The 21149-nt window shown below is 41.0% G+C and overlaps 3 protein-coding genes across 9 annotated transcripts in view; 2 read left to right on the top strand and 1 right to left on the bottom strand.

Annotated features, from left to right (window-relative positions):
* Positions 1–3311, top strand: part of LOC118420805 (synaptotagmin-5-like) — a 35267-nt gene extending 31956 nt beyond the window's left edge. For all 4 annotated transcript variants that reach the window (XM_035827811.1, XM_035827810.1, XM_035827809.1 and 1 more), the window contains exon 7: positions 2535–3311. In XM_035827811.1, the coding sequence (XP_035683704.1) occupies positions 2535–2848 (314 nt within the window). In that variant the 3' untranslated portion in view covers positions 2849–3311. The remainder of the gene's footprint in view (positions 1–2534) is intronic.
* A 10-nt stretch (positions 3312–3321) lies between these two features.
* Positions 3322–10420, top strand: LOC118420806 (matrilin-2-like). Of its 2 annotated transcripts, XR_004831789.1 has the most exons (8): positions 3322–4494; positions 6106–6243; positions 6540–6639; positions 6881–7065; positions 7289–7441; positions 7862–8292; positions 8659–10041; positions 10137–10420. XR_004831789.1 is itself a non-coding variant. In XM_035827812.1 (7 exons), the coding sequence occupies exons 1-7, from the start codon at positions 4422–4424 to the stop codon at positions 8872–8874; spliced, it is 1296 nt and encodes a 431-aa protein (XP_035683705.1). In that variant the 5' UTR covers positions 3322–4421; the 3' UTR covers positions 8875–10153. The 2 variants fall into 2 exon arrangements, 1 of the variants encoding a protein (XP_035683705.1); XM_035827812.1 differs by having other exon boundaries at positions 8659–10153.
* Positions 9810–18388, bottom strand: LOC118420804 (F-box/WD repeat-containing protein 5-like). 3 transcript variants are annotated; one of them, XM_035827804.1, is made up of 8 exons: positions 18232–18388; positions 16913–17296; positions 16223–16397; positions 15358–15521; positions 14085–15066; positions 13554–13734; positions 12055–12267; positions 9810–11458 (listed from the first exon to the last, which is right to left on the bottom strand). In XM_035827804.1, exons 2-8 carry the CDS (start codon positions 17291–17293, stop codon positions 11236–11238), a joined length of 2319 nt encoding a protein of 772 aa, XP_035683697.1. In that variant the 5' UTR covers positions 17294–17296; positions 18232–18388; the 3' UTR covers positions 9810–11235. The 3 variants fall into 3 exon arrangements, with proteins under 3 accessions (XP_035683697.1, XP_035683699.1, XP_035683700.1); XM_035827806.1 differs by lacking the exon at positions 18232–18388 and adding an exon at positions 17610–17740; XM_035827807.1 differs by lacking the exon at positions 18232–18388 and adding an exon at positions 17548–17671.
* Positions 18389–21149: the final 2761 nt, after the last annotated feature.

Raw genomic sequence — 21149 nt, 5'->3', positions numbered from 1 at the left:
ATATTTTCCATGGTTCAATGGTTCAATCAATGGTTCAATGTTAACCCAGCCCTTCCAAAGGCCCTTCAAAAGGCCCTTTTCTCTTTGCCCAATTTTATGGCTTAGTTAGACAAGGGTTACATTGCAGTCCAGTATCAAAACTGTATTTTAGACGTATGTGGTCCAGCGTAAATAAATCTACGCTTTAACCCATGTTTATCATAAAGATATATCAAAAATTGCATCAGAAGGAATTTATTTTGTAATAAAGAATAATGCATACTTATTGTGGGTCAAAAAGTTTTACAATACCGGTTTATTGTGCCAATAATTCATCTGACATAGATTATGTTAATGAGGTAAATTTCCAATATCTCCCTACACTGGGGGATTATTTTAGAGGGTAAAACTTATTAATTAGTTTAGAGGGTAAAACTTCACTGGAATGGATTCATCATTCTTTAATTGTAAAAATAAAACAACGTTTATTTTTGCATTTTGCGACTTGCAGTCTATGCCATACATTTCTATACCTTTTAAAACGAGGTTTTTCAGAACATGTAATGGTTAGCTCAGTGGTAAAGTTTATGCATTGTAATCCAACGCTCCGGCTTCGATTCCCGGAACGGGAATTTTTCAACTTTCTTTTTTTTAATTTTTTTTTTTTACACCATTAAAGTACTAGTAAACAATACTTTTGTCTTTTGACCAGAACATTTGGGAATTTCTGTTGTAGTTCTGCATTTTTCCGCTGTTGGGATATTTGAATGAACGAACAGACATGTACATGTAGGGTATATGTCGTTCTAACTTTCATTTAAATGCCCATACAACATCTATATCACATAATTGCACGAGAAGAAACTGATTTTCTCGAAAATAATTGCATCCTGTATGACAAAAAGTTTCACTAAACATGTTCATTCTTATATTCCTGGACAAACCTCATTTGCATATTGGTGAATCTCTCCATGCGACCATATCAGATTTAGTTACTCTATTTCTATTTACATGACATTCTAATAACTAGAAAAACGTTCACACATGCAAACCTTAGCAAAATGTCAGCTTTTTTAAAGCACTTGTTCTGGTTGTTTCTGATTATTTTGATGTGATCCTCATGTTTACTGATGAACACTGGTGAAGCGCCGAGGTACCTTTTCCTGACGAAATCCCTACTACCCGGCAAGATACAGCTTTTTTTAAAGCACTTGTTTTATTATAGCCAACATATCCTCATCCTTCTGTTTCAATGGATATTGCCGACCATAGGTTGCGGTGCGCATATGCGGCCGCCTATTCCACCTAGACTCCAACATTAACGTGCATACATTCTACCATAGATAACTTGATTTGGGACGTCCCAGTTGGAAGCCAAACCTTTCCATACTGGGTCTAGGTCTAATTAAGACGCTTCTCAACATGATAAGTCATCGCTAGGAGGAACAGATTCACCAATTAAGGACAGAGAGGGAACGTTCTGTATGTAAGAAAACTTTTCTCAACAAAATTCATTTCTTGAGGAAAAATCGTCGGGCTCCTAAGATAATGCAGCAGTTGTATTGATCCAAAACAAATGGCGTAGTTTTACAACATCAAAGAAACAATTATGTATGACAACAGGTCTCAAAATACCAGTTCGGCGCGAATATAAGAGCTAAGAAAAGACCTTTGCACTAGACGACTTTTGCGCTGCGAAATAAATTGTATTTTCCAGCAATTCACTTCATAATTGGAATATCATGCAAAGGGTAAAGTATGACTGAAAAGGCAACGAGACACGCAAAGTGTAGAAAGATTCGTTTGTATCCATGAAATTCGTTCAGCGCTGAGTCAAACCGCTCGCTCTGGGAATGGGGTGTTAATGATTTGCGCGGTGTCTGATAGATTGGGCGGAAACAGTAATTGTCATTTGGGGACTAACCTGACGGCTTACATCCCAGCCTTATGAAAACGAATGGGGCAGAAATCAATCCCTTTACGCGGGGGTGCATATATAGTATGCGGGCGACTCTGCGGGTAGGCATGCTGTTCTCCAATTACACACATACAGTACAATCCTGTTCGTTAGTCGGTGCACTTTTAATGTGCGACTGGAAACCATTGCAAGACTCCTAAAAAAACACGTACAAGTGTCCTTTCCCTCGACCTCTACGCACATATATATATGGCATTTGAAGCTATAATTTCTTCCCAAAATATCGCGCGAGCGCTTAACGGATCGATCCAAATGTTTTATCAACAATACAAAAACGACTGACCCAAAAATAGTCATGTTGTGCCAACTGCCATGGAAAGCCATGGGGAAAGGTGACAGTTATTCCGACCTCAATCAAACATGTCAGTGACACGCGGATGACCCCAACTACAGATATTCTGTACATCCAAAGGTGCGAGATAGAATGCTTCAGGGCATAGAAATCTAGTTAAACGGTGTGCTAATGAAAATGTTGTGGTAGGTTAAACCTGTACATGATTTGAATAGCAGCTGTCGCTTTCATTGCAAAGAGCGGGAGGTTATTTTCTTCTAAAACAAATTTTCTTTGATTCCACAGATCCTTACGTTAAAGTGTCGATTCTCTACGCCGGGAAGCGGTTGAAAAAGAAGAAAACCTCCACCAGACATTCTACCACTAACCCTGTCTACAACGAGGCCCTGGTGTTCGATGTTGGGCGGGAGTTCATGGATCACGTGTACATCGAGCTGGTCATAGTTCACGAGAACAGGTTCGGGCAGAACCAGGGGATGGGGAAGGTGGTGCTGAGCGCGGAGTCCGAGGGGGAGGAGCTGGAGCATTGGAAGAGCCTTGCTGCATCTCGCAAAGGAACCGCACGGTGGCACTGTTTACAACCGCTTCAACCGGACTGATCGATAATGTGCAACCTGCTTTTTTAAGAACCATAATCATTTCCCAAACACAAGTATATCATTGTTCTTATTGTGTCAAAATTGTAACTTAGTTTTTCTGATTGCTCGTGTCTCATGTTACTATATAACATTGGAGAAGCTCTCACGCATGGGAGCATATTTGATAGAACAAGAAAACGTTTCCACGGTAAACCTCCTCTACTCTTGTCTTAAACTCTCTGTGAAACACTTCTGAAGTTATCACGTGTTAATTGTGTCCCAACAGCGTAGATGTACTTGCATATCCTATGCAGTTTGAGCTACAAGCATAATTTTAATTCTTTTTTTTAAATCATATTTTGCTGTATTGGTAACTTCATCAAGTTCTATTCAAGTTGGTGAAAACAAAACCATTGCGTAAAATTTCAACTGCTTTTGAATATTTTCTCAATATAAACATATATGTGTGGCCCTCAGGTTTGCATTTAATCTAATTTTCTGAATTATACATAACTAAGATGACTAAAAAAAGAAAATTAACACAACTTCTGGCCATCGCGTTGTTTCAAAACTCGAGCAATGCCATAAATGATTAAGTTATGTTGCTTGCCACCATGGTATTGGGATGTTGATGTTGTGCAAAATTGTATGTTAAGTAGCGATGTGAAAGAAATAACTGTAAGAAATTCTTGTTTCTTATACGAAAGTTACATTGTTGTACGTTTGGCTCGCAAGAATTATGCTTTTGTCCGTGAACTCTGATCAAAGATAGTTTTTTTTCTATGGCGTACAATCATGGATTCTCAAACAACATCATGTAACCTTGTATCTGGTAACAAAATTGCGCTCAAAGTTAAGTTATACAAGTTATATTAAGTATGTTTAAAAGGAACAGATGGAATTAAACTTCAAGGACCATGTCGTGTTAGTGATTTCTGTCTACTATACAATATTAAATATGTACAGGTATTGATATGTATCAGCTCTTAGATAAGAACATGTATTTGCAAAACTCTATATATACTGTTCCTGTGAAGGTTTATCTGTGACAGAAATCGGCATAGTAAAAGCTTTTGCAAGCAATGTTTGTAAAAACAAAGTAAAGCGCTTACCAACATGTTTTAGGCCATTTCTCTAATCCTTGCCAAGTTGAAATGAACCCAAGCGTTAGAACACAATGGTGATAACAATTGAAAGTAATAACAAAAAGTGGCAACAAAAGGAGATAAAAGTTGTCAATTCACCATTGCCTCAACATGCATTGCCTCGATATTAGCTCAAACGTCATCTAGCGATAATGCACTACACTGCAGCTGTTGACAACTACAGGTAATGCTGTATGGTGTCGCCTGGAGGTGCCGCCGTGCATGGCCTCTAATTGCAGGTCAGAACAATTTAGTGCGTACACAATAACAATGACGTTCTCTCTCTTTTGTTATGCAAATTATCTAGACCTCAGAAAAATACATGGGTTTTCCCAGATCAAATCTACCAAGTGGCGCAATATCTCAGAGTATACGTACAGGCAACGAGTACTTCTACTGACAACTGGCATTTTACTGTCCAAACTGTAAAGTTACCTTGCCGTGACAAAATGGTTCAGAACTGGTGGTCGGCGCTACTACTAGTTGTGGGACTGTGCTGGGGACCCTCTTTTGTACTGGCAGGTAAGGCCCCGCATTTCTTCAGGAACTTCCTCATAATTTACAAGCACAACAAACAGGCGGTGATCAGAAAGCTAGATTCTCGTATAAAAAAACTTTTTGAGTTTTATGATTTTGCTACTGAGAATGTTAATCACTAATTTTGATCTTGATAGTTAAATATCATGGTCAGGATCCTGATCTGCAGTTATGATTAATCTAATATACTTATTGGTTTAAGCAAGGTCTCATATAACGTCCTTGGTTTAAGCAGTAGGCGCCATCAAATTGTATTTGAATCAACTATATGAATTCATAAAGCATGTAACAGTGACACTTGGGATTGGTTATTGGTTGTGCAGCAAGAAAAGAGACCACTACGATGAGGAAACAAAACGTGTACAAGATTTAAAACATGTAGTTACTGATTCAAGTAGAAGCAAAACGTTACTGACTTGACGGAAATGAATATCTACATTTCATTAAGGTACTGTCAGATCAAAGATAACTTTCATCAACGATATAAAAGTGAGAGTGGATTGTTACGTTTACGTTTGAATATCAAAATTCATGAAGACTGGATGGTTTGTTTAGATATTTCTTGCATTGCTATGATTTTGTGTGTATGATATACGAGAATCCCGCTAGCATTGGCTGGAATTCGGAATCTGACTTTTTTTTTTCTTCATTTGAACGATAAATTGTGAAACAATCATTAGCCAACTACAGAAGGGAAGAAATTCTTGTTTCTTTTTTATGTTTCTTATGCACGTTCTGCACACCTACAGCAAAATGTTTACTTAATCAAGTGCGACAGGTTTTCGGATTTGTTCCAGTTCCTGCTTGGGTCAAGGGTTATTCTAGAAACTACTTAATTACTTGTATGTGCGACCAAGACTGTACATTGGGATAGTCATACCTAATCTGTAAGTTCCCAAATATTGTTTCCACGAGGTGTAATCATAAATGACATTTGTCTGGTAGGAACCTTTCCGTTTCTTTACCCACGTAATTGATTTAATAAGTTTAGCGAGTGACTCACGGTGACAGCCCGGGGGAAACCCGTCGGTCCCGATATACGCACTTTGCACAGCCCTTTAGGCTAACTCGGATTTGTCATATATCAAAACAACTCCATTGATTGAAGCCCTTTTACGAATTGTTGTCATTATCGGGCGAACGGAAGTCACAAATACACGAACATATAAACAAACTACACGAACACGCGTACGGGTGCATATGGTTGAAAATTTCAACGATCGACAACCCTTCAAAACTAGCGGCGCCAAAATATGAACCGCTCCTTCCTTACATCACGAGCTATCTACCACCAAAAAAATCAAGACCATCAGGTCAAAAGATACAAAAAACGGAAGTTCTGCTGCAGTACCAAGGTCACATACCAGGGGACCCAAAATCGACATTGACCTTCGTCTTCTCAACACTTCTCTCTCTCTCGACTTGGCTTCGCAACACCTACCCAAATACCAAATATAAAGAGGTTCTTCATTTATGCTGACAACAGAAATCCGGACATACAAACACATAGACACACCCAAAACAATATCTGCATTTCTCATGAAGATAATTAGAGCCATAGGAGAAGTTTTCCGTGACTTGTTTTTCTGCTCCTAGCTTCTGGCGATGCCGGAGACATCATGTTCGTGCTAGACGGGTCCGGTAGCATCAGCGCTGACGACTTTGTTAGGGCCAAATCTTTCATCAGTCAAGTTGTGGATGCGTTCGACATAGCTGCGGACTTCACACGCGTAGGTAAGTAACATCACAGATAACTGTTTGGTATTAAGTAGTTTTGAGTGTTCAGTAATGAATTAGGCTGTGTAACACAAACTCCGCTGTCCAGGGCTGTAACTAGGGAGCCAGCGGATGTTTGGCGGGCTGCTATAAGCGAGATTTAATCAGGCTTGTAATGAATATGAGATGACATTTAGAGTACACAGAAACATAGCAAATAATTTCCATAAAGTGAAAGTCCAGAAAGTACCCAAATAGAATACAATATTCCAGTAAACGCTAAAGAAACGTTCTCTTTTATTTCACCTTGGTAGGTGTAGTTCAGTTTAGTTCCTTTTTTACGGAGGAATTCCCGCTAGACGGTTACTCGGACAAGGCGTCTTTGAAGCAAGCCATCGGGAATATCCCACAGAGGTGAGACTGGTAGACGACATGGGGAGGGGGAATTATAAGGGTTAAAAAGAAAAGGGAGAAATAAGCTTAAGGAAGGTGATTATAAGATAGGGTACAGGGTTGATCAATACATCTTATTTTGTACAGTATTGGGACGATTCAAAATCATGGTTGACGGAAAATACTTACTTATCTATTTATTTATTTTATTCTATTCTGATGATAAGTATAAGTATATCTCTGTCAATGTTTTATATCACAGAGGAGGCGGAACCTTATTGGGACAAGTCATCAACTACCTGGTCAACACAAGCTTTACCGAAGCCAAAGGAGCGCGTCCACTATCGCAGGGGATACCCAGAATTGCGGTGTTAATGACAGACGGATCGGCCCACGACAACCCTACTACTGTCTTAGCCCCAGCTATTGATGCCTTACGAGCATCAGGTAAGAATTCTTCCCGGGAAAACCTACATATTGTATCAAATGTTGAGCAAGAGGAATATTCTATTTAAAGTAACTTTTTCAGAGTAGTTCTTATTTGCTAGAAAGCATGATTTCATTTAAACCGTTAGATGTCTACATACCGTTGCTACATGGACCTTTGTTGACCTGTCTTTCTTAATGCCTAATTCATGTTTCTCTAATTTTTTTTCATCCATATTTTCAGGCATAATTGCCTTTTCCATTGGAGTGGGTCCCAGCGTGAATAGGGACCAACTAGAAGCAGTGGCCGGGGATACAGACAGGGTCTTCCAGGTCGGTACTTATTCTGTTATCAACAGCATCCGGGACCTTCTGGTGGAAAGAGTGAGGGAAATCAGTGAGTACATTCTGCAGTCATGTCGACTGGCTATATCTTTGTACTCTCCAAGCAGAGGTTGCTGGGGAAAATCGTGATCTTTTTTTTATATGCCGTCTTTTTCTGTCGTTGTTGGGGATAGCCGACAGAAAAAGATAGCATATAAGAAAAAAACGTTACGATTTCCCCATCAGCCTCTGCTTGGAGAGTAATATCTTTGTGTACCAGTCATACCGCTGTCAAGTAGAGTGCTTTTATCATGGTTGGTCTGTTGGTAGGTAGGCCAGTCGGTCGGTGTGTGGGTTTTTGGTTGGTTGATATGTGGGTAATTGGTTGGTGAGGGGTGTGTGTGTTCGGTTGGTTGGGTTGGGCTGGTAGGTAGTTTGGTTGGATGTAACAATCAAATAACGACAACGTAACACATTCTATTACCCTTTGCAGTTGAGTTACCGTCATCTCCAAGGCCACCTACTGTGGAACCTTCCAGCACACAAAGTCAGACTCCACAACTACTGACGACATCTAGAGCAACTACACAACATCCAATGACATCAAAAGCAACTACACAACGTCTGACGACGTCAAAAGCAACTACACAACGTCTGACGACATCAAAAGCAACTACACAACTTCCGATGACATCAACATCATCAACTACACAAATAATGACACCAATTGCAACTGCTCAACTTCAAAACACCACAACAGCAACCGTCGAAACTAAGAAAGTTACACCGACCAACACGGTGTACTACATTGCCGGAGGAGTAGGGGGCGCTCTTCTCCTCCTCATCATACTGGTTATCATTGTGCTGGTGATCAAGTGTCGTGAACATCAAGATGAGCCAGAAGTTCAGGATGATCCCTTCGAGGTTTGTCTTTTTCTAACTGATTAATTTGCACCAATATATATGTACATATAATGCAAGGCACAACAATACAATACTCGTGTTTTGTGTGTGGATGTAGTCAAGCTATTCAACCTCAAGTTGTGTATAACAATCTTCAAAATGTATTCAATGTCCTTATATTCAGAACCCCAAAGACACAATAGAACATCTGTGACATTGAAAATGAATGTATTGTGCGTTAGCTTGCAAAAATTGACTTTCTCGTCATCTTTTATTGTTTTTTCGTGCTTCTAAATAAATATATTCTGTATGTGTATTTTCTTTCAATGTTGATTACAACATCCCAGATTGAATTCACAATAATGACTTTTTATATTTATTTTATAGAGAGAAGAACTTGGACCACGAGAGTTTGTGTTCACCAACCCAGCTTTTGGGAACGCGGAGAATGTGCCCACCAATCGCTGGCAGGAGGCGGCAGGTCACGGGGACCCCGCCCCAGAGGAACCCCTGTATGTCAACATGCCTGCGGAACCCACCGATGCCAACATGCAGAACAGCACCTTCAGCAAGAGAAACGTCATGGAAAATGTGTATGTCTAACTTGACATAACAATTGTTATATTTGTGTGGCTATTGTGTATACTAGTATGATAACTACCCCATATGCAATGTATATAGAGAGATAGAGATATGTAAGGCATAGGGATGGAGAAAGATTATATGCACATTATCTACTTGTACTTGGCGATTTGAAGATGTAAATTTTTCCAGACATTTTTCAAGAAACAATATTATAAAACACTTCGCATTATCTTCAATACCCTCCTTTCCCGCAGTCTATTGAGCAGTTCAACCAGACAGTTTATTTCTTAAATAACACATAAACTTAAACTTCAAGCGAATGTCACAAATATCTTTGACTTTGACTTACTTAGTAATGTATAAGTACTCATGATATGATGGTAAATAACGAATGAAAGGTTCCATGATAAATACACTGCAACATATGCAACACATGGAAACATTATATCTACATGACTATTTCTACTATAGATTAAAACTTTGAGAGGCCATGTTGAGGATTATATCAATTGTATGTATATATACCTCTATTTCATGGTAAATACACTACAACATATGAAAGGCATGGAAATACATTATCTATGTGACTATTTTTGCTATACGCTTATGAAGGTTAGACATCCGAAAGTAAATATGTTTTTATCCAGTTGTAGAGATTGGATTGTATTTGAATATTTTTACTATTGATTCGAGAGGCCATGTTGAGGCTAATATCAGTTGTATGTACATGTACATATAAAGAGGTTGGCCCCCTTTTTCTGATGTACGGGGAACTTTAGCTAGCTTTTTTATATGGAGAACTGCAAAGGCAAAACATGTATGATGATGTCGTTACTAAAAGAAGGAATGGGCAAATATTTAAAGATACACCAAAACGGCTGTGAAGGAACATAAAACAGAAGTGAACATGATTACAGTTTGCTAAGTGGAAGAAGAAGCAACAAGCGTCATGGCATTGTTTGAAGGTTTTATTTCTTTGAGATTAGCATTGTGCATATACATCAATGTACAAATTGTGATCAATCAACAATTAAGTAAACATCTCATAAAATACAAATGGGCTTGGAACAAACCGCTGTTTCCATTGATGGAAAGATAAGGATAAAAAAAAACAATAATTTCGTTTGCATTAATAAAAAATGATTTTGTAATAAAGTGAAATTTAGTGTCTAAAATTACACTAAGGTGTCTTGAGAAACAAATAAAAACAAAATCAAAAAGGTTACCACTGACAAACTCTTTATTTTCCTTCAACTGCATTTAACCTCTCTCACTCTAAGTTCCCAAGACTCCAGTACTAATCTGACACCTTGAAGCACCCCTAGAGTAGAAAGGGTTAACAAAAACAGTGGCCAGTTCCTTGCTGTTTCTTTGTATCAATGTAATACATCTGCAACAATTTCATAGCAGTGGTACATATATAACTCAGGCTGTAGTACATTCATAGATCTCTGTTCAGAGTGAGTTGTGGGTCAAATTATATATCTACTTTCTACAGAAGTAAAATTTGTATATCCCTAGTAAGAGATAGCTCTGAAATCAAATTATATTTACAGAGAATCAAGTGCAACGAGTCTGTTTTATTTTAAATTTTGGTTTACTAGATTATGAGATTTTGGTTCTAAGGCCTTTTACTTTGTGTTTCTACTATGAGAACAGAGGGTCAAAAAGCAAAAATAGAATTGCTTAAATTAAGACCAGGAAAACCTGAACATTCTTAACAATAAGGACTGAAGCAGAGAAATGTGAAATACAGAAGCATTCATAAGACATTTGCATTGATTTGTAAGAAGTACATGTATCTCAAATGATGAAATATTTTCTCTCCCAATCCAATGGCTTCCTTCACCTTTATAACAAACAGCCCTCAATATTCAACTCAAACTAGGATTATAACACTTTAATCTCTATCCAACACACAAGACCCTGTCAACATGAACAACACAACACTGTAACATAATACTGTTTTTCAGCATTAGAAAAGTATTCTAGCTTTAAAACAAAAACATTTCTTTATTCCACTATATTGAAAACTTATATTTTCAGCAGTAAAGTCAATTCTGTTTGCTAGTATGTATAGTAATCTCAGACTCCTCAGTACAAATGTACAATTTTAGTAAACTCCAAGCAGATTCCCGATGGCATATAAGATAGTATCAAAGCCAGCCAGAGGAGGTCTGTCTCCTCCAGTTGCATACACACTCCTAAGCCAGCTTCACTCCTCTGCCAGCTTTTGATACTATCTTATGCTACAGTAGGATCTGCTTGAAGATTACAATATTTGGCCAAACAGAGATGCAACAAGTGATGCAGAGGACCAAAATATTGCATTTTGCAGGTTGCAGCAAATACGTAGCAGAATTCCTGCTTTCTGAACTGCTATTGGTTTGGTGTTTGCGGAGTATCTTGCTGTTCTTTATGCTCGTGTTGTTTTCGCCGCGACCTCCAGACTTTGAGCGTGAAGTCGTCGCTCGCGGTGATGAGCATCTCGGGATCCTGGGGGTTAAAGGCGACGGAGTTCACAACATCCGTGTGTGGAAGTTTCGCCAGGAGCGTGTTATAATGGCGGTCCCAGATGTAGCCGTTGTGGTCTTCTGCTCCACTGTTAGAGATGGGGAAAATGAGACACAATGAATGAGTTACAACTGAACTCAAGAAATGATAATTATATACATAAAAACTTGACTTACAAGATTACAACAAGTAGAAATATCAAATTCACAACTTTTAGAAGTCTTAAAGAGAAATTACAAAGGGATTTTTTTCCAAATATGTCTAGCATTATATTCATCTAATATGCCAATGTTATCTGAACAGTAATACCTCAAAATAGGGTAGCAATGTCTGTATAATATGCTACAAAATTTGTACAACATGTACAGCATACTGTAAATTCATTTATTTTCATTGTGACTTGATTTTATGGGAGGGGAAAGGAGGTTTTTCAGTAAGTTTGAAAATATCTGCTTTTCCATAGAAGTACAAATCATACATTCACCGTGTCATGATTTTATGGGAAGAGGCCACCAAAGAAACCACAATAAAACCACAGCAAACATTTAGAGATTTAAAACACTTTTAAAATCATGCATTTTCTTTCCACACACATGCAGCCGTTCCAAACATGCTATGCCACACTAACACTACTCTAGGTCTTCGACTCTTGCCAACGAAAAACAAGTACAAAATCAAACAAACCTTGCAACAAATTCGTTGGCAACATCCAAGAAGATGAAGAAACATTCGTCGTTGGGAGTCTTTGCCTTGTGGCTGGTGTATATTCTGTCCACGCGACTCATCGTGGTTAAGTCGAACACGTGCATCTCTATCTGCTCTGCGATTGGTGGAGGCTCTAACGGTTCTCGTATCGTGTAACCCTCCGGCCAGGAACGACTGTTTACAAACAGGTATCTGAGGGCAAAATCACATTGATATGAATGTTTAACAATTTGCAGTGCCCTAACTTGCACCAAAGACTCTTATAATAGTACGTACTTCTTTCTCTGCTAAGAGGAAGAGTATAGAGGCTACATGTAACTACACTCCACTACCAGTGGAGTAGCCCCCTGCTGTAGTGCTTGCACTTATGTGTGGCTAGGGCTTAGAAGTGGAGATGGGCACTAGGCCCGATGTATCTCCTCATCAGGGAGGTTGACCCCTTTGTTATGATGTATAGGCAACTAACCTGTGGTCAGGAGACAGCCCCATGCCGATGATGTGTCCGTGTAACTCGATGATCTAGTTTACAGCACCCTTACCTGTGGTCAGGAGACAGCCCCATGCCGATGATGTGTCCGTGTAGCTCGATGATCTAGTTTACAGCACCCTTACCTGTGGTCAGGAGACAGGCCCATGCCGATGATGTGTCCGTGTAGCTCAATGATCTAGTTTACAGCACCCTTACCTGTGGTCAGGAGACAGGCCCATGCCGATGATGTGTCCGTGTAGCTCGATGATCTAGTTTACAGCACCCTTACCTGTGGTCAGGAGACAGACCCATTCCGATGATGTGTCCGTGTAGCTCGATGATCTAGTTTACAGCACCCTTACCTGTTGTCAGGAGACAGCCCCATGCCGATGATGTGACCGTGTAGCTCGATGATCTAGTTTACTAATCTCCAAGCAGATTCCTTCGGTGGCATTAAAACATGGTGGCCAATTATCCTCCTTTGCTGGCTAATTCCTTCCCCAGCTTATGTTACTGTTTTAATGCCACCGGAGGAATCTGCTTGGAGATTACTAGTTTACAGCACCCTTACCTGTGGTCAGGAGACAGCCCCATGCCGATGATGTGTCCGTGTAGCTCGATGATCTAGTTTACAGCACCCTTACCTGTGGTCAGGAGACAGCCCCATGCCGATGATGTGTCCGTGTAGCTCGATGATCTAGTTTACAGCACCCTTACCTGTGGTCAGGAGACAGCCCCATGCCGATGATGTGTCCATGTAGCTCGATGATCTAGTTTACAGCACCCTTACCTGTGGTCAGGGGACAGCCCCATGCCGATGATGTGTCCGTGTAGCTCGATGATCTAGTTTACAGCACCCTTACCTGTGGTCAGGAGACAGGCCCATGCCGATGATGTGACCATGTAACTCGATGATCTAGTTTACAGCACCCTTACCTGTGGTCAGGAGACAGCCCCATGCCGATGATGTGTCCGTGTAGCTCGATGATCTAGTTTACAGCACCCTTACCTGTGGTCAGGAGACAGGCCCATGCCGATGATGTGTCCGTGAAGCTCGATGATCTGATCCACGCTGTCGAACTCCACCAGGTCCTGTCCGTCCATCCCGTGGAAGCCGTGCAGCGCGTTCTCCTGCAGCAGGGTCTTAGGGTCCTTCATCACCTTCTGCTGGGGGCGGATCCTCTTTATACCTACAGACAAACAAGCAATGAGAAGTTAAAGAAAAGTTTACATCAAACTAAGGATACTGGTGCAATGGCCAAGTAGGTAGAGTGTTTGCCTTGTATTCATGATCAGTAAGTCTTGAGATCAAACAAGTCAGACAAATACCATATATGCATGTAGCTCATAGACTCCATGCACTCGGAAAATTCTCCTAGGTTTTTGTCGACAACAACGACGTTCCATACTGAGGATTTGATTTGTTGCTATCAATTATGCAGCTTGTCAAGAATGCTGGACTCATACTAACATACAAATAGATAAATCAGTAAAACAATCATATTTGTAGTTGAAGATCATTACTGAAGATGAACCCTACCTATCTGGTGTGGTGTGTAAGTCTCACTGCCTGTTGTGAAGATGAGGTACTTATCGCTTGCCGACGGTCGCCCGCCGTGATCTCTGTACGCCACATCGATGTTATCGTACGAGGCCAGAAGCTCGCTGTGTTCCCCGCTGTGGCTAGCACCACTAGAGAAGCTGTTCTGACTTCTCGCACCTTCTTTCGTTCTCTGTGTCGGACTCTCCTTCTGCGGAGATGGGTAGTACGAAGCCCGCGGCAGGAGCTCCTGATGAGGGAGGTAGTCATAATCCACCCACATCTCATCACTCTCTTCATCGTAGTAGTAGTTATAGAACAGGTCGTCAGGGCCCATGGCATGTTGGGAAGGCCCTGCAGCTGAATCATGGGAAGGCCCTGCAGTTGCCTCATGGGAAGGCCCTGCAGATGCATCATGGGAAGGCCCTGCAGTTGCCTCATGGGAAGGCCCAGCTACTCCGACTGTTCGCTCGCGGTACTGTTCCCAAACATTTGGCCCAACATTTTCACTGCCATCGTGAGTATCATCATCATCTTGCATTGCATTGTGGGATTGTTCTTGGCTTGCAGTATTTGCAGCTAAGTTAACATTTGATTGTTTTCTAGCGAGTGGAATGACACTGTCATCCTTATTGTCTGTATCGCTTTCAGTAGCCGTACCATCACCGCTTCCTTTATGTGTGTTACTGTCACCACCAAAGTCTGTGTTAAGCACCCCCCCTCCACAGGTACATTCTGTCCCCATGTCCCCATCACTGGTTCCACACCGATGTGTTATTGCACTTTCCTCTGATTGGCTAGCCGCAGTGTTCATACCAGGTGACTCCTCCTCCGATATGGGCTGGCAGGGGCCCACAGGCCTGTGAGTGTTTGCTGTCGAGGCCACATCGGTAAGGAAACGGCTGCAGTCGGCAACTGTTACCATACGTATCGTGCTGGAGTTGAAATTACGGAATCTGAAGAGCCGCATCACAACTGACACCTGGGAAGAATGATACAGTCATATATGAAGCAGGACCAAAAGACCTTCCCATGACTTCTTGCTGAATAGAAATACTGGTATTGGTAATACTGCCAAAACTGAAAACTTGAGAGACTTCCGTGTTCAGAACACTATCTAAAAAGATTTGATATTCATGCATTCAAAGAGTACTTTCTGTCCCTTATTGGAACACTTAACTGCATCATGGATTGATACACAGATGTAGTGTTGTTTGCTGGATTACCAGATAAATGCCATATTTACATCTGAGACAACAGAAGACCTCCTGACCTGTTCTGAGTCCACCTCCTGTGTGGCCTTGTTCAGCCACAGTACAGAACATGTGGAGTCTCCCAGCCAGTGCAGGTTCCCTGACAGCAGGTACGAATCATCCAGCCACGTGCCGAAAATGTCGTACGGCTTGTTCAACACCCGCGCTTGTAACATGAACTCGTCTTTCCGAAAACACAACATAGAGACATTCAAGTCACACAACAATTGAATAAAAAGTTAGCCTAACTTGGGATTGAAATTTCACATCTTTAAAGCATCTATTTCTACTTGATGACTCATATGATAAGCAAATACCTATATGGTGAATCCGTGCTATGGTCTCTATGTTTAGATTTCTATAAACAGCAGTGTGACTGTTAGCCCTTATCATTGTAAAATTTGAAGGCACCCAAAATTTTTCACGAAAGGCAACATTTCTTCATCAAGTACTGTGAAAATAAAATGTGCATGCACAGTCAGGAATGTAGCAAATAAAGTATACACTTCACAATATACTGTAAATGCATGTAAGTTTGCGGAGATCTAATTCTGCGGTAGTGGGAAAATTGACTTTTTGCTGTGGTTTTAATTTCGCGGTAGCACCATGCACTGTAGTCTCTTAATGCCATGAAAAAATGTTTGCGGTGGTTTTAAATTCGCATTAAACCACCGCCAATGTTTCTGCATTTACGGTAGTTACAGTAAGGATGCCTAGCATATGGTAAACAAATCCAATTGCATATGGTAAACACATCCAATTGCATTTTGTACATACGGTATATGGTCTTCTTATCATTGTAAAAAAAAAAAGTCAAGAAACAACATTGAGAACAACGACCTTAGAGTAAGACATACATGTATAAGAAAACCTAAAGACATGTACCTTGTAAAGAGAAGACAGCGATCTCCCCAGAGGTGCTGTGTGGCCCAAAGTGCACCCCTGACACCAGCAGGAGTGTGTCCAGACTGTTGAACTGGGAGAACTGGGTGTACTTCCACTTGTGCTTCTTCATGTCTGCACTGTACTTCACCTGACATGGCCAGGATACCGTCCACACCTGTACAGGGCAGGCCACAAGATACTTCTTACACTACTTTCTCTTTAACCCATTGTAATAACAAAACAAGACCTAAAGGCCACTTCAAGTAACATGAACAGGGCATGAACATCAAGATGTGCCTCTTTTCAAACACAAGACCTTACGCTTTACATCCCATCCAAGAGGACAACCCTAAACTGGTGATTGGTATATGTGAGGAAACATATGTAAAGTGCCTTCCCCAAGGACACAAGATCTCTTCTCCCTAAGTTAGATACAACATAGATCCTGGAGACAAGCTCAAGTCACACTGTCACAGAGAGAGGTTTGCAGGCATCAAAACATTTTTTTACCTGCAATTAAGTCATGCCAAAAATTAACAACATGTGAAATCTGTTTATCCAGTCTTCCTTCCCCTTTCAAAAACAACAGACTAACAGGAATGTCAGTTGAGTTTAAGCAAGCTACAAATTATTCATTCACACATTCAACTCATAATTCATTACTAGTTTTTATCTCCAATACTGTCTCACCTTAATAAAACCGTCCTTGGAGCTTGAAGCGAACATGTTCCCATTGTGGGAGAAGCTGACGTGTAAAACCTGGTCCGTGTGTTCCTTCAGCGTCTCTGTCAGAGCCACCGGCGACAGATAATGTAGTCTGCGGAACTCTGACCACCAGGACGATTTAAACGGAGCCATGGGTATCGTTCTGGACACGGAAAACTCCGAGTACAACAGATCCTTCCACAGAAGATCGTCTTGCGATACACGGTGCCATTTCTTGGACGTGATGCCAGCCTTGGCGACTTCTTTAGAGTTTAAGAAGGAGAAGACGTGTAGAAGGATGCTGTCGGGGAGGGAGAGCCACAGGTCAACCTCCGCAGGGGGCCACGTCATCATGGTGTTGGGCATGGTCTGGAGAAAATGGAATTATACAAAATACAACTTTCACAAGTAGAACTTTCACTCATTAATCTGCATGTTTGTCCTGCATGTTGTCATTGTAACATCCCAAATTAATTGAACCCTTGATTCATACAAGACATCTTTGGCAAATTTTCAAAGCATGCTGTATCCGCACAGTGTATCACTGTATGCCATACCAAGGATCATACAAAATGCAGAAAAATAGTAAAATACATGAATAAACATTGAAATTTACTGACTTTTTATACCGACTTTTCCTTGCCCAGTTTGCCCCCCAAAAAACTCAACCAATCCTACAAACCAAATGACCCAGTGGCGCCCTGATGTGAAAACTCTGAAGATTCCTATTTTGGGATTCCACATCAGGAATGGCACTTCCCTGTCAGCTGTCCTGGCCCCGCCCCTTGTGGTTCGTTTCTATGGTAACACTGTCAATCAAACTCCTTTGGCTGTCTGCACCCAACATGGGTGACAGGTGAATGCCCATATATGGAATAGGTCAGCTCAAATAGGAAATTTGGGAACTCCTTTGGAGTTTGAGACTATGGCTTGTACGTACTTTGATCATGTTTCTCAATACGCAGGGAAGTTGGTCATACAATTCATTCATTCTTTCACCCTTCAATATTTTCCTTCACTCATTCTATTCTCTGCATTAGTTCTTTTCTACATCGCTTCAAGAGATAATCTTTTCATGCTGTATCGCAACTGTATCAACTATCAAACACTGGAGAAACAGCCGGCAGCCGTTATTATAAGGGTGTCCGATCCAAATTTGGGTAATGTTTTGATCACCGCCCCCCTCCCCACTTTTGTGCGGACGAAAATACTTTACGTGTCGGATATGTTGTCACCGCAAGAAAACCGTACCAATCGTGGCCGATGACGAATGAAGTATCAACAGCAGGAACGGATGTACTTACCGATCTCTTCTAATAGAGGTGCGTTGAAGAATTTCCGAGATATTTCACAAAATTCCACAATCTTCCGAACTCGTCTACTACTTTCTCCATCTTTGTTGCAAGGACGTCTGGGAAATGATTGATGATCCGAAGTCAGCGATGCATCAAAGGCGCCGACTAGCGATTCATGAACAAAATGCAACAAGAGCGTTTAGGAACTGACGGAAGGTGTGTGGAGAAAGGGTAGCTATATATAATGTTGTACCTTCCGCAGTTAACTTCATATCGTCTTTATTCTTAAATCTAGTTTTTCTGATACATAACATAGCAAGTTGATATGAACTGTAACAGCTGTTGAGAAACTGCTTTATTAGGTCAGAAATAAAGGTCAGAGCAAAGGGAACGTTCTGAACGAATGCAACATCATATCGAGATTAAAGTGACCGTGACAATTTAATCACATCTGCGGGTCATCAAATGTGGAAAAAGAATATTTACCTTGAAGGTAAAGAAAAAAAGAAGAAAGAACATTGTAAAAGTTTATGGCGGTGTTGAGAAAAATAGAAAAAGGATGAGTGTCGAGTTAGCCCAGCAGACACCCACAGCCCACGGGATTCGAACCCGCAGACAGGTGTGGGTAGTTCCGAATCTGCTTTTGGCTCAGAGGAGAAGCCCACTGGGCCACGGCTCACCCGAGAAAGACACGATGCAATACTGCTTTTGATACTAGTACTAGTGATGCACGCAACAATAGCTATGGTTGTGCAATACCAGGCCTGTGCAATACTTCGTACCTTGTAGTACACAGATGACGTGCACACGTTATCCGCCAGATGTCGCTTTTGACACGTGACTTGATTTCACGACTGCAGCACTGCCAAATGAAATGCGAACAACAAACTCCAAGTACAACGGCTCTTAGAATTTAGAAAGTTCATGTTTCAGACCTTAGATTGATGTTTTTCGCGAGGTGTTGAAATAGATCTTCATTCAGTAGAGCGTGTTAAAACATTTACTGACGACAAGCTTGTGTGAAGAAACTAGTCAAACTAAAGAGAAAAAAGCAACTAAGATTTATAAACGGGGAAATCAACCGTATGTATCATATTTACAATGACCCATGGCAACAAGATGGAAGAAAAAACGCAGATGGCAAAAGGATGAGTGTCGAGTTAGTCTAGCAGGCACCCACAGCCCCGGGTTGGAACCCGAGGACAGGAGTGGGTAGTTCCGATCTGCTTTCGGCTCAGAGGAGAAGCCCACTAGGCCACGGCTCACCCGGTAGATAGACGTTGTAATGCCGCTTTTAATGTTGACGATAACTACACGCAACAATACTCCTGGTTGTGCAATATATTGAAGTACATAGCTGACGTACTCACTTAATCCACCAAGCGTCGCTTTTAACAACTTGTTATGCCCATGAATTTGATACCACACTACCGCAGCACTCCCAACCTTTCAAAATTTCAGGTCATCGTTTCAACCTATAAGAAATGTGGACAATGTATGTTTCAAACATTTATTGTGGTCTTGATCGTTGTATCACTGTTACATGTAACGCTATGTCTATGTATTTATGTGTGGGTCACAACACAGGCATACCGCTGCCTGTAAGCCTCGTGTATTGTACCGTTTGCAATTCTAATAAAAACAAATCAAATCACAGGGATGATACAACAGTTTTGATCTTTACTAAGAAGGGGGCTGTTATTTTACAAACCAGTAATCAATGAAAAACAAATATCGATAGATATAAAAGGTACTGACGATTATTAAAAAAGAAACCCAAGGTGCATGTATTTAAGATCAACGCAGATGGTAAAAGGATGAGTGACGAGTTAGTCTAGCAGGCACCCACAGCCCCGGGTTCGAACCCGAGGACAGGAGTGGGTAGTTCCGATCTGCTTTCGGCTCAGAGAAGAAGCCCGCTAGGCCACGGCTCACCCGAGAACTACATGTTGTAATGCTGCTTATGATATTGAGTCGATCCGGCTCACGCAACTATTGCCCTGTTTGTGCAATACCTCGGTGTGCATAGCCGACGCCTGTACTTTACACGTCAGATATCGCTTTTAGTAAGCGGCTACGTCCATGACTTTGATTTTACTACACCACCAAATGGACTGCAACGAAAGCGGCGTCATCCACGACAAAGACTTTTACAGTCCGTGTTTCATACGTTTCAATTGTGTTGCTTTTCAGGGAGAGCTTGAAATAGTAATGAAAAACTGCTGATACAACAATCATGTAATTTTTCGCTAACAAAGGAGTTGTTTTGTGATACAAAAATAATGTAAGATCATATAAGGTTTAGCAGTAGATAAGATTCATAAGTAAAGGCCAATGATGACAAAGAGACGGAGGAGAAAAAGAAGTCAAAAGGATGAGTGTCGAGTTAGCCTAGCAGGCACCCACAGCCCACGGGATTCGAACCCGAGGACAGGAGTGGGTAGTTCCGATCTGCTTTCGTCTCAGAGGAGAAGCCCACTAGGCCACGGCTCACCCGACGGCAGCTTCCGATACAGAGGGTTTTATTGCGTACACTTTCGATCTTGTAATTTCACTTCCCAGTTGTGCAATACCTGATAGATCCCGAATGCATTACAAACTTTAGTCGCTAGATGTCGTAAAAACCATGAAGAGACATGCCAACGGCTAGCGCTGAATTAATAATGACAATGACAATGACAATGATCTTTATTTGCATGACCTTGCCCATATGGGCTAAATGCAGTAGTTACATAAACCTTTGCTGTAAAGAATCTTTACAGTGGCAGTGGGAGAGACAGAACAACTAAGGCTATGCTACACTATAAGTACATCTATCGTTTACAAAATAGTCAAATATGTAATGCTATACTATTCTACAATTTACATGTCTCTTTTCTCTTCTTGAAACAAGTGTATATGAATTCACAGAGTTTTTGCAGTACAAT

The sequence above is a fragment of the Branchiostoma floridae genome, chromosome 8, assembly GCF_000003815.2.
Source record: "Branchiostoma floridae strain S238N-H82 chromosome 8, Bfl_VNyyK, whole genome shotgun sequence".
NCBI classification, from domain to species: Eukaryota; Metazoa; Chordata; class Leptocardii; order Amphioxiformes; family Branchiostomatidae; genus Branchiostoma; species Branchiostoma floridae.
The sequence above is the reverse complement of the archived record's forward strand: the minus strand, read 5'-3'. Positions and strand labels throughout refer to the sequence as shown.

Excerpts from the sequence above, each read along its gene's own strand:
- LOC118420804 (XM_035827804.1), bottom strand. The coding sequence starts at position 17,293 with ATGCCCAACACCATGATGACGTGGCCCCCTGCGGAGGTTGACCTGTGG. Across the intron at positions 15,522-16,222 it reads CGCTGTCTTCTCTTTACAAG|ACGAGTTCATGTTACAAGCG; the intron begins GTACATGTCTTT and ends GTTTTCGGAAAG. Across the intron at positions 12,268-13,553 it reads GGCCTGTCTCCTGACCACAG|ATACCTGTTTGTAAACAGTC; the intron begins GTAAGGGTGCTG and ends TTTTGCCCTCAG.
- LOC118420806 (XM_035827812.1), top strand. The coding sequence starts at position 4,422 with ATGGTTCAGAACTGGTGGTCGGCGCTACTACTAGTTGTGGGACTGTGC. Across the intron at positions 6,640-6,880 it reads ATCGGGAATATCCCACAGAG|AGGAGGCGGAACCTTATTGG; the intron begins GTGAGACTGGTA and ends TTTATATCACAG. Across the intron at positions 7,066-7,288 it reads TGATGCCTTACGAGCATCAG|GCATAATTGCCTTTTCCATT; the intron begins GTAAGAATTCTT and ends CCATATTTTCAG.